This window comes from Mercenaria mercenaria, chromosome 1 (genome assembly GCF_021730395.1).
Source record: "Mercenaria mercenaria strain notata chromosome 1, MADL_Memer_1, whole genome shotgun sequence".
Classification (NCBI taxonomy): domain Eukaryota; kingdom Metazoa; phylum Mollusca; class Bivalvia; order Venerida; family Veneridae; genus Mercenaria; species Mercenaria mercenaria.
In genome coordinates, this window is record NC_069361.1 from 45455886 (window position 1) to 45469281 (window position 13396).

Genomic DNA, 13396 nt, shown 5'->3' on the forward strand with positions numbered 1-13396 from the left:
ATTCTCATGAACCATATGATGGAATTTTATCAGACGTTGTATGTAGCATTATTATAAGATCCTCACTCAAAAATTTTCAAATGAGGTCACTTGGCCAGTTTTAGGGGCAGCTGGAGTTAAATACAGTTTCAAATTATTCCTTGTGAACCCAATGATTGATCATCAAAATTGGTCTGTAGTTCCAATATTTATTAAAATTTGGGCCCTCGTAAGGACCACTAGAGTTAAAATAGCAAAACCAGTAAACATTTACTTCTCGTGAGCCCCTTGATGGATCTTCATCAAACATAGTCCGTAGCATTGTAAGGTCATCTCACAAATTTGTTTAAACGGGGGACTTGACCCCATTTAGGGTCTGCTGAAGCTAAATATAGAATTTTTTTTTACATTAACTTCTCATGAACATTTTGATGGATTTTCATCAAACTTGGTCAACAGCATGTTTATAAGGTCCTCTCCCAATTCTTTTTTTTTTTCAAATGGGAGCACTAGCCTCCATTTTGGAGCTGCTGGAGCTAAAAGTAGACAAAGATAAGTAATTAACTTTAAAGAACTTATTGTCCTGAACCAATTAATGGATCATCACCAAACTTTGTGTCTAACATCTTTTGTTGAAATGGTTCCAAATGACCACTTTAGGGGCAACCGGAGCTTCTCATGAATGGTTTGAAGGATCAAACTGTGACTATAGCATTTTATAAGGTCTTCCCCCAGTTCTATTTTTTTCAAATGGGAGCACCCGTTTAGGGGCTGCTGGAGCTAAAAGTAGAAAAAGATAACTTTAAAGAACTTGCCATGAACCAACTGATGGATTGTCACCAAACTTTGTGTCTAGCATCCTTGTACGGTTCCGCTTGACCATTTTAACTGGAGCTAAAAATTGAGAAAATAAATCTTGAAATGATTTGTTTTCATTAACCACTTACGAGCTTCAACAAACTTGGTCTGTAGCATCATTGAAATATCCTCGCTCAAGTTTGTGAAATAGTTCTGCATGTTTGGCAGACTTTTGGGGCTGTCACAGCAAAGAATGGGGAAAAGGGCCATCAAATAACTTTTCATGAACTTCTTAATGTTTGTTCACCTTGCTTTGAAACTAGGTCTAAAGGTTAAAGTCCTCCTCAGGCCCACTTAGACCTATTGTATACTAGAGCAACTTCTTTGAAACAACTGGTCAGAATTACACCAAACTTTGTCAAAAACGTCCTGGCGTATACCTTCATCAAGTTTATTCAAATGTTTCAGCTTGGTCCCTATTAGGGGGCAGCTAGAACTAAAATAGAAAAACCTGTAAACAAATCCTCATGAACCGAATGTTAGACCCTCTTCATACTTCGGTCTACATCGTCATTGTAAGGTCCTCTCCCAATTGTTTTCAAATGGGAGGACTCGGTCCCTTTCAATGGCCACTACAGCTAAAAACAAAAATACATACAAAGGAATTCTTCTCATGAACTGGGTAATAGAGCTTCATCAAACTACTGTTGGGTCCTTTCTCAACTTTATTCAAATAATACACTGTTTGGCCCCTTTTAGGGGCCACTAGAGCTAATAGTAGAAATACCTGCAAATGACTTATTCTTATGAACCACTTGATGTATCTTCATCAAACTTGGTATGTGGCATTATTGTAAGATTCTCACTCAAAATTTATTCTAATGGTAGCACTTGGTTCTTTTTTTAGGGGCAGCAAGGATTGAATATAGAGTAAGCATTGAATGACTTAATTCTTATGAACAAATTCAATGATCTTCATCGGACTTGGCCAGTAGCTTCGTCGGAATGTCCTCTCCAAAATGTTTTCAAATGGGGGTTACTTGACTCCAGAGTCTACTGGAGCAAAAACAGAACTATTCTTTAAACACTTTCATCTTATGAACGGCTTGATAGATCTTCCTCAAACTTGGCTGCAGTATCATTTTAAAGTCCTCTCCCATTTTTTCCTAATGGGAGCACTGGATCCCATTAGGGGCTGCTGGAGCTATAAATAGAAAAAGCTTTAATCAACTAATTGTCATGAACCAGTGGATGGAACATCACCAAACTTGATGTCTAGCGTTCTTTTATGTGCCTCTCTCAAACTGGTTGAAATGGTTCTACTTGACCCCTGTAAAGGGCAACCAGAAAAGCGGGCTCCTTTCCCGAGCGATTAAGGTCAATGACTTCGAACCACTTGCCCCTCACCGATGTTGATTAGAGCCTCATTTTGGGCGCTGAATACTTCGTGAGGATGCCATCCAGTTGGCTTACGGAGGGTCGGCGGTTCTACCCAGGTGCCCACCCATAATAAATTAATGCGCGGAGGGGCACCTGGGGTCTTCCTCAACCATCAAAGCTGGAAAGTCACCAATGACCTATAATTGTGCGAGGTTAAATCCAACAAGAACAAACAAAACAAAACAAACTATATAATGAACGACTTGATAGATCTTTACCAACCTTGGTCTGAAGCATCATTTAAAGGTTCTCTCATACATTTGTTTAAATGGTTGTGCCTGTTTGATAGGTTTCAGATGCTGCCACAGCAAAAATTGAAAAAAAAAAACTGAATAAGTGCATGAACTGCTTAATGGATGTTAACCAAACATGCTCAGCAGCTAGGTAGGTTCTACAAAGGTGAGTCGAAGGCCACTTTGGACCTTTTCTATAAAAAAAACATCTCTAAAATTCCTGGAAGCACAGGGGGCCCCTTTAAGGGCCGCTACAACTTAAAATAGAAACGTCATTAAACGCTTGGTGGATCTTAATCGAACTTAGCCTGATGAGTCATTATAAGGTCCGAATTTGTTCAAATCGGGGTGCTTTGCCACTTTTAGGGCGGCTAGACTTTAAAAAACGTCTTCTCATGAAAGGCTTATTGGTACTTCATCAAATTTTGTCTGCGGAATTATTGTAAGGTCCTCTGCCAAAATTCGTCCAAATAGGGGCGATTGACCCCCATTAAGGGCTACTGCATGGAGCTAAAATCAAAATACCATGAACTGCTTGACGGATCTTCATCAAATGTGGTATGTAGCATCATTGTAAGGTCCTCTCAAGTTTGTTCAAACTGGGGCACTTGCTCCTTTTAGGGGCAACTAGAACTAAAAATAGAAATACCTTTAAATGACTGCTCATGAACCATTGGACTGATCTTAATCGAACTTACGTTCCTATTTCTTTCAAGTGTGGGCAATTGGTCCCTTTAAAGGAAAAAAAACTTCGTCAAACTTGGATTTTTAACACCACTGAATGATCCTCTCAAAGTGTATTCAAACTGGGACACCCGCCCCTTTTATGGACCAGCCGATTAACAGTTTCATCTCTGCTTCTCCATTTATTTTTAAATGGAGTTCGGGTCTGTCGGAGCTAAAAATAAAGATATTCTTTTAAAGACTTCTTCTCATGAACCGTTTATTGAATGTTTATTAAAGTTGTTCTGCCGCATCGTCAAAAGGTTCTCTCCCGCTTTTTTTCAAATGTTAGCATTCGGTACTGAATACAAAAGCAGGGATCGCGAGTTCGAGCCTCCGGTCAATCAACTAAAAATTACTAACATTTGGATAAGAGTCCTGTGCATGAGTGCTTTACACCTGACACGATAAAGAGCCAGAAAAACTTCTGGAATAGGAGCGTTCTCTTGCACTATCCTCCCACTAACATTACTAACAGTCCTCTGGAGGATTCATCCATACGGGTTAAAGGTGGCGGACATACACTATCCTCCCACTAACGTTACTAACAGTCCTCTGGAGGATTCATCCATACGGGTTAAAGGTGGCGGACATACACTATCCTCCCACTAACATTACTAACAGTCCTCTGGAGGATTCATCCATACGGGTTAAAGGTGGCGGACATACACTATCCTCCCACTAACGTTACTAACAGTCCTCTGGAGGATTCATCCATACGGGTTAAAGGTGGCGGACATACAAACAAACGTATATGGATACAGTTAATTTCCTTTCAAAATTAATTTTGAGCAATTAATTTGTTTGAAGAATTCTTGTTTATATTTGTTTGTATAACTTAACGATTTGTGTTGCATTTATGCAAATTAGAAGAGATAAATTGGAAAGAAGACAATCGGTTAACACATGTATAATACATTGTTGCATGTGCTTGTTGCTGAAGATCCGCCGGCATTCAAAAAACTTTCATACGCCTGGGAGCTCTCGAAATTACTCACGTCATTTACCAAACGGAAGGACAGTTCGATATATGCAATAGTTTGTCATTGAAAAGGCTTATTAACAACATGAAAATAACTATTTTAGCGAAAAAAATATGATACCGTTAATTTTTCATACACTGATATCTAGCAATAACAAACAAACCTCTCATTCTTGCCCTTCAGATGGTTCTAAAATAAACCTCGTATGAATAAGAATGCAAACCTCATTGCACGACATAATTCAGTAGTAACTAATAATCATATTAAGTCCATACACTTTTATGTGGAACCCCTAAAATGACATTCGGCATTTCTTCAAATGTAACCCTTCTTTTTTCATTTCGTAAAAATGAAAAAGATCTATTATTTCGAAGATACGAAGTATTATTAAGTGAAAAAGAAATAAAAAGATATGTAATATCTAAAATTAAGTAGACCTACAGATTTTTTTCGAGAGAAAAAAACGCATTAATATATCTATTTCGTTTTACGACATCAAAATTGTTAACACCAGAAATAAGAGTGTCGGATGTACTTTAGGGACCCCGTTCTTTTATCTGTCTGAGCTGTATTACGCATTTTCGAATTCGATAACCTCGTTTAGCGCCTCCGCGCGTTTTTGCGCGTTGACGTTACGTCACCTCCGTTTCAGCATAGAAAGATGTCAATAGCTTAAATTTTAGGAAAAAGTAATTAGAATGTCCTTTTTAACGATCAAATTTGAACAGTCTGAATGATATAAGGTAATATTGTATAAGGAAATCTTTTGAAGAACAGTTGAAATCATACAACGAGAACTCATACAGGAAGGCATTTCCAGGCCCAAGTATGTATAACCTACGTTTTTTTATATTTGTTAATTCTAAGGTTTTATTTGGAAATATAATCTAGTAAATTGTATAAATAAATTGTTAAATAAACTGAGGGGGAATGAGCATAGGTTCAATGTTGTGAATGGTGTAACTTCAATTTTTGTATCTATACTTCTCAAAACCCACGTTATCACATGAACTGATCTCTCTTGTTATCCTGTACTAGTGGAGACCCTTGCCATGTAACAAGTACACCCTGCCTTTTTAAATACTAGCAGGAAGTATGTACCGGTAAAGTGTATACTAGCCGTTGTTGGTTTTGTTGTTGTTTTTTTTTTTTTTTTCATTAGTTAACTTTCCCAATCGATGTCAATACAAAATATAAATTATTACATAACATACAATGGTGAAGTACATAATTGCAATCAATGTTATCAAAAGCAAAAGGGTTGGGTCACAAGTTATTGGTCTCATTAGGGAGCTGACCCTTCCTCACTGTCACATAATCGTAACAAAATGAAAATTATGTATCTATTGTCGCTACAGATCGGAAAATATTTTTGAATATTTTTCGTCGATTTTGTTTACATATCAGAAAATACCATTCATATCAACATCATCTAAATAACCACACGGGTAGTAACAGGAACTTTTAAAATTTAAAAACGGTATCTTGATTAGTTTTTTAGTTACCGTACAAAACGATTTTTGATAGGGCATTTTCCAGTGTTCCCGGACGATTGTTTTTAACGATCTTTCTAATTATTTTTTTTTCATGAATAGGCCTATTCGTTTTGTCGCACAGCTAGCTAGACTTGCCGTGGTAATGGTTCCAAGTTTGATATGTTTGTCTAAAAAACTTATTTCTAACGTTATGACAGAATAACAGTTCTCAATGTCTTTCTCTAAATGTTAACACTCGTCTACGCAATATATATTTTCATTATCAGTATTCAAACTTTGTCATGGATTCAGTAGGTTTTGTCAAACTGGTACGATGTCTTTGTCTAATCCAGATGTGTTATTGATAGAAATGCAGGTAGAATTGTTGTTATTTTTTCAGACAATGGAGACAAGAAGGCTAAGTGAAGACTCAGAAGAAATGCAATCTACTTCGTCACTAACAGAAGTGAACGCAAGGTACGTCTGTCTGGTGTCTGGCATGTCATAGGCCAGGTTAACGTTTAGCTTGCTGGAGGCTAGTGATTTTGCCTTTGCGACCAGTGCAGACCAAGAATAGCCTGCGCGTCCTTCGAATAATAAATGATATTGTCCATTGATGATGGACTAGTCCATTCTAATAATTCAGTTGGCCAAAGGTTAAGCATTGAAGATCATGATTTTGAATTTTGTCTAATAATTTTATAATTATCAAAGCACAGAGTGTCAAATGAAAAATGCTAATTGCCAATTGGGAAATGCAGAACAATAAATGCCAAATAACTAGTGCTAAGCCCTTATTCAAATATAGAGCTAAATATATCAGTGAATTAGTGCATCCGTTAATCAGTCAATGGTCTTTTCTCTGTTAAAACCTTTTTTCTAAGTATTTTAGAGAAGATAGTTTCGGTCCCTGTTCCAGATACCGTAGAACATGTTATTCCTTCATATTTAAAGAGATACAAGTAATTAACTCATACATTTAAAGAATTTGACATAAGTATTTATCATTTGACATTAAGCATTTTAGCATTTGGCATCTAGTATTAGGCCATATGACATATATCATTTGTGGCATTTAGCATTAACTATTTTGCATTTAGCAATAAGTAATTGGCATTTAGCATTAAATGCTTGTCATATAGCTTTTGGCAATTAGCATGGCGCACCGGCCTTCCATACATACCACTGATATATGGGTATTTATAATTCAAAGTTATCGGTTGTTTTAATTTTGTTTAATCATCAGCACGAGACGAAAAAATAGCGGGAACTTGAAAGATGATACCAGTAATTTCTGCCTCTCAGATCGCTTGGCTGATGTCTGGTTTTCGTTCAAAGACAGTTCTACCAAACTTCCGGCCCATAAACTACTGTTGAGCATGCGCAGTGAAGTGTTCGAAGCCATGTTTTATGGACCGTTAGCTGAAAGTACTCACACGATTACAGTTGAAGATATCGACATTACAACGATGAAAATGAGTTTAAGGTAAATTTATTGAAAAGATTTACAGGTCATAAAATAAATGTGGACAATTTAAATCGAAGTATCGTTAAACTATACTTGTTTTTGAACCTAAGTCTCTTATATATAGAGGATATTACATGAGTGTCTTTTCATATTGAATTTATTAAACGGGGTGAATGAAATAATAAAATGCTAGGCTCCGCCGAACAGTTTATCAATTTTACGAGTTTAATAAATTCAATGTGGAAAGACACACATGTAATATTCTTTTTATCACATGTAAGCTTTTTCTGTTGAAACATCAAATTTTCTTCTTTCTTCATCTATTACTGACCAAGAAAAATCGACCAACGTCCCCTGTAAATGAACGACGTCAACGTCAAAGCTTTATTACACCTGTGTATTATCAAATTTATGTAACGGCTTTATTTCTCTTCCACGACGTCAAACATAATAATAAGATAAAAAAAAAATGTTTGTGTCCATTGGACAGCCGCCGGGAAAAGAAACATCATCATATGTACGTCATCCGGACTAACTTTATCTGACATTTTTTAACCTTTGTTAACTATAATCAGGTTAAATATCTGTGATAAGATTCGAGACTTGGCGCAAGCTCAAAAACTGTTAAAACAATTTCTATGGAAATATCATACCACTTTTTACGTTGTTTATTATTTTTTTTTATTTCATGCATACATTTCAAAACATTCTACTAAAATGATATCCGTAATGAAATCGTTATAATTATTATATGCCTCGTACCTACCCATGTAGTCGACGCTGCACGCCTCACCGTTGGATCCTTCACCATGAACTTGTGACCCCGCCCTAGTGAAAAGTTTCTGGATCCTTGCCTGATTTCAGGGCTTTCGAGATAATAAACGAGAAGCCTCGTGTATATTAATCAAGTATATTAAGTATGTTAATAAAATCTGAAATTTCAATCAGGTATATTAAGTATGTTAATAAAATCTGAAATTTCAATCAGGAATTTCAAAAGTACTTAATGTTAAGTTTTAGGTATTCCATAAATATAAAAAAATGCATCACTTCAGTTGGGAACATTTGTGTTCAACGCCAGTTTCATTTATTCTCAGACCGAGCTGTGTTCATGGAAATGGTAGAGCGCATTTTGTCTTGATTCGTTTGTGCGTGCAGTTTTGCAACATATTTCATTGTGTCGTCAAGTCGCACGTGCCAACGCGCCCCTACGACATTTATAGTTTTGATAGTTTTGTGTGTCTTTTGGCGCGGGCACCAACACTACAAAACGAAACTAAAAGTGCAATATAACGAAACGATGGACGTTACAAAACATTTCATTTTGCGTTGGCGTGCGCGCTATTAACAAAGAACTAAATGTTTTGTTATGTCGCGTTGGTTTGCGCGCGGCTAAATAGCACAATTCGTCCTGGCGCAAACAGCGAAACCTGCACACACCAACACGAAACAACGAACTGCAATGTATTTCATTTCGTTGTGAAACGAAATCTTTGTTTATGTCGTGCACAAAAGCGCGAAGTAAAATGTTTTGTTCTGTCGCGTTGTTTCATTTTGTCCAGTGTTACTTTCATTTTGTCGCATTGGCGACATCATTGGCGACACAAAATTTTCAATATTTTATTATAGCGCGTTGACGCGCGCGACAGGACGACCGTACAAAATATGCCAGGTAAACCGTGCACTAGCAAACGCAACATAACGAAATGTCTGAAATCAACCACCATAGAAATTTAAGTAGACAACTTCAAAACAACTTGAACATACAAGCAAAAATGTCTGATTATGATCCAAGATCGGCCAAATTTAGCCTATGTTCACTGCAGTAATATTTTCAAAGACAGGTCATGTTCACCTGATAACGACAAATCTCGACAGTTCAATAAATATCATTACGGAAGCGTGAAAGTGCCGAAATCATTACTTTTATTGGTGTCCGAATGACTTATTATTTTACATATTTTGTTACTCGGTGTTTATTTTTAGGTACATTTACTCTGATGACGTAGAGCTTGATGGTAAGCACGTGACCGGATGTCTCTATGTTGCTAAAAAGTACGCCTTACATGGTTTGGTTGACAAGTGTTCACAGTTTCTTGCGAACGCGATTGCAGTTGGGACGGCTTGTGCAATTTACGAGCAGGCAAAGGTTTATGATGAATTTACTCTTCGGGCGAAATGCTTTGATTACATTGTAGAAAATTCAAAAGATGTGTTTCTGTCAGAAGATTTCCTTACACTTTCTAATGAAAGTCTTCTGGAAATTTTGAAAAGCGATAACCTAAGTAGTGACGAATCTTTGAACTTTGCAGCGTTGAAACGATGGGCTGAATCCGACTGTAGAAAAAAAAGTTTGTTGCTATCACCAGAAAATATCAGGAGGTGCCTTGGTGACGTTCTGTTTATGGTCCGATTTCCATTGATGCCAATCGATACTTTTGCGAAAGAGGTTGCACCGACCGGAATCCTTACATATGAGGAAATGCTGATGATGTACCATTACTTGGCCACGAAAACAGGTTCCCTAGACAATCAAAGTGTAGGGCGATTCTCTTGCAATAAGAGACACATTGTGATGGGATTTGGTCATTTAAATATATCTCCTGCTTATCAAAATTGTTTAATCATTCTTAACACGTCAAATCCGGTGCAGCTGGTGTCGGTGAAAGGGAATTTCGTACAGCAAGTCAGCAGAATCCATTTATCAAATACTGGACGACATAAGATCCCCTTTGATATAAATGACGACAGACTTGACCTTTGCGAGCCATTAACCCTGAAGCCAGAGTTTGGTAACATTCAGATTGACTTCCAAATGAGAAACGTTGAAGGAATCGAACCCGTATGGTCACAAAGTTCAAGTATTTCACGCACGATCAGAGACGTAACTGTCATTGTACGGCGAGTGCCATGTGGGCTGAAGACCCTTGTTTTCAAGGAAATGTAATTTTGACTTTTGTATCAGAACTGTAACCGAAGGTCGAAAATGTTGATCACTTTTGTTTTTTTGAGATTTTGTAATTTGCTTTTATTGGTTCCCGAGTCCTTTTTAATCAAGATATCCTAGACTAAGATACAGAGAGTAGAATTGTTTATTGACGTAATTGCTTTCCATCTTTCGTTCTTTAACACGTGCACATACAAGAGAGTAATTGCACGAAGCTTTTAACTTATACATGCATTTTTATAATGTTTATTTGTTTTACAATATATTTTATAGAAGCTAACGTTTGTTCTTATAAGTTTAGTGGTTAATAGAAGAACGGCAGTTGCTTCGCTACTGTCCATAGTCATGCGCACGTGTTAATTAAATGATAGTTATAAACCTTCATCAATCGGTTCAGCAAAATGCTAGACCAAATATACGCAATGTTTGTACATCCTCATGGAACATTGCTGCTCAATGCAAATATTGCCCTATGTGGTTCTGGGACAATCTGTGTATGAAAAGAACTGGAACCACTGCCTTACCCTTGCATGATCGTAAGAGGCGACTAATAGGGTCTTAACAATTTTTTTTTAATTGGGTTTAACGCCATTTTTCAACAGTATTTCAGTTATGTAACGGCGGGCAGTTAACCTAACCAGTTTTCCTGGATTCTGTACCAGTACAAACCTGTTCTCCGCAAGTAACTGCCAACTTCCCCACATGAATCAGAGGTGGAGGACTAATGATGTCAGACACAATGTCGTTTATCAAATAGTCACGGAGAACATACGCCCCGCCCGAGGATCGAACTCACGACCCCGCGATCCGTAGACCAACGCTCTTACCTACTGAGCTAAGCGGGCGGGCTGGTCTTAACACTTGGTTGTGCAGTAACTCTGTGATTCCAGCAGGTATGCAAATTTTGATTCCATACCTCGTGTTTTTATTTCGATGTGGAACTAAAATTTGTAGTCCTGTTTGGCGCCATATAACCTATACTGTGTTGGTGCGCCGTAAAACCCAAATAAATAAACAAGGCAAATATTGCATCTAGCTTTGGTGTCAAGCAATATATAATTTTGACGTCAACCATGTTTCACACGACTTAACGTCTAATAAAAGAAACTGACCAGAAGTGGTTACCGGTCCATCCAGCGAGCGAGCTGATTACAAACTTGACCGAATAACGGAAATTTTGTCATAAACGTCTCTTGCCGGTTCTTTTTTTTCCAGATAAATGGCTCTGTTATTTGTAGTTCTACGAGTATACATATATCTATATTTACATTCATTTTATATTTTGTATGAGTAGAAAAAAAGCGTTCGTTCCCGAATAAGAAACATTGGTTTAATGATATCAAGGATGGCCCTTTCAATGTGATTGCACGCGAAATCTGATGCCATTTACAAGAAAAACATGGCGTCATATGAACGGTAAATTATAGCGTATACTAACTTTTTTGAGGACGGTCGGGTCTTTTTGCCTGTTCTATTCCGATATATATTTTGACTTTCTGGTACTCATGGAAAGTAAGCCACTTATTTTTGTAGCAAGCTACTGTAAATGTACGAATTGAATGCTATTCTTTGTGCGTTTATAAAGGTCCACATTCACGATTATTGATGTCGGTCACACGAAGAAATGTTTTAGGACGAGCATTAGTAACGGATTTATGAAAAAGTGTCACGGGTTTCAGAATCTTTTTTTTTTCTTTCTTACAATACATTTGTGTAGATAATGACTGAAAACAGAAGGAATATCACGGTAATAAAATACGCTTGATCTAGAGAATGAGAATGTACAGCCTACTAAACTTCAAAGTTTTAAGTTTAAAATTATATTAAAGACGTTTGCTTGAATTAAAGGTGAAAAATAAACTAGAACTCTATGATAAGAATCGAATAGATCGTTTCGGAAATGTTAGAGAGTGAGAAAGCAAACATATCGTACGTATTATTTAGCATGGATGATTTTGCACTGGAGTCATGGGACTCGTTCCGAAAAGGCCGGTTCGTGAGCCGCGAGCTAGTTAAATGAATGGTTACAGACTTCTATCCACCTGGTGCCTGGTATAGTGGTAGGAGTTGGGAGGTAATTGGTACGCACAATAAAGGTGTCTCATAAGCCAAATTGGCTGGCCCTTTCAATAGGGGTGATACTGTAATAAACAAGACCTTTACCTTTATACTGAAGGGATATGTTTGTTTTACATGTAACATGAAAGCATTAACCCCTCGTGAAAATATTATATATGTGGCGTTTACTGTTGATGTATAATTGTAATATTATATTTTGAAGTTACACTGAAACAAACAAACAAACACCACTTTGCATATCCATTTATATAAAAATATAATCAAACAAACAAATAAAAACGGGAATAACGTTTATCTGTTGTATCGTCTCAACAGCGCGAAGTCTCTCATCCATGTCATAGACCTTAACATATGGATCTCGTCCACTTTTCTCAGTAGCATCTAGTTTATCCAGTTTATCTAACTTACTAAGGCACTTCACTAATTTGTCAAAGTTATCAAACTTTTGCTGCATTTTATCGATTTTACTCAAAGCTTATCAAACTCTGTTAAGGTAATTGACTCTTCATCGTTCTCACGTGCAGCTGAGAGATTGTTGCCCATATCAAGGGATAGGTACGACAGCTCTCATTCGACGGAGGATTCAAAGCCAGGTTGTTGGAGTTTACTGCGCTTGGTGTCACGTCTGAAGCTGTCCTGGTTGGATAGAGTCTGCGAAGTTGCCGGTACCTTGAAGGACATAGTTTAAAAAGGACCTTGAAAATACTAAGCACAACGCACATGCCAGGCACATCCAAAATATAAGATATTTGTAATGCTTAAATCAGTTCTGATATAAGAAATAAATATTTAAAGGAGATGAGATATAATTATCATATCACCAGAAATTGTTATGGATGGATGTGTGACCACTCAGACTAAAAAGTCGCTTATTGCTGAATATCGTGCTTGTTTTGTTTTTTTTCCGGATTTTTTCCCGGAAAATTACGGACACTTACGAAAATGAAATTAACTTTCAAAATAAAAGCTATAGTTTATTGCTGTTCATAAACAATATCTTACACAATATCAATATCCAAATCTGATATTATCTATGCTAGCTTTATTGCAAAAACGGCGTTCCATAAATGCGATAAGCCAACCGCATATCGGTGAAAAAATCTTGTGAAAACACCCATGTGCTACACTACTTGTTGCTTTCAAGCAGGTTTTCAAAATAAATAAAACGCCGTTAACAGTTTTAAAGCTACGTTTCGCTTAGTATATTTAGTAAGAATATTTAAAAAATGAAGAGTAAGTTTAATAACTATAACAAAAAAACCTGTCCAAAT

At 36.9% G+C, this 13396-nt stretch overlaps 1 protein-coding gene across 1 annotated transcript; it reads left to right on the forward strand.

Moving 5' to 3' along the window:
* The first annotated feature begins 4783 nt into the window (after window positions 1-4783).
* On the forward strand, window positions 4784-10326 carry LOC123545631 (BTB/POZ domain-containing protein 3-like). Its single transcript, XM_045331949.2, has 4 exons — window positions 4784-4982; window positions 6032-6108; window positions 6878-7117; window positions 9086-10326. Exons 2-4 carry the CDS (start codon window positions 6035-6037, stop codon window positions 10044-10046), a joined length of 1275 nt encoding a protein of 424 aa, XP_045187884.2. The 5' UTR covers window positions 4784-4982; window positions 6032-6034; the 3' UTR covers window positions 10047-10326.
* Window positions 10327-13396: the final 3070 nt, after the last annotated feature.

Coding starts and splice junctions, on each gene's coding strand:
- LOC123545631 (XM_045331949.2), top strand. CDS start 6,035: ATGGAGACAAGAAGGCTAAGTGAAGACTCAGAAGAAATGCAATCTACT. Junction 6,109..6,877: donor CTAACAGAAGTGAACGCAAG/GTACGTCTGTCT, acceptor TTTAATCATCAG/CACGAGACGAAAAAATAGCG. Junction 7,118..9,085: donor ACGATGAAAATGAGTTTAAG/GTAAATTTATTG, acceptor GTTTATTTTTAG/GTACATTTACTCTGATGACG.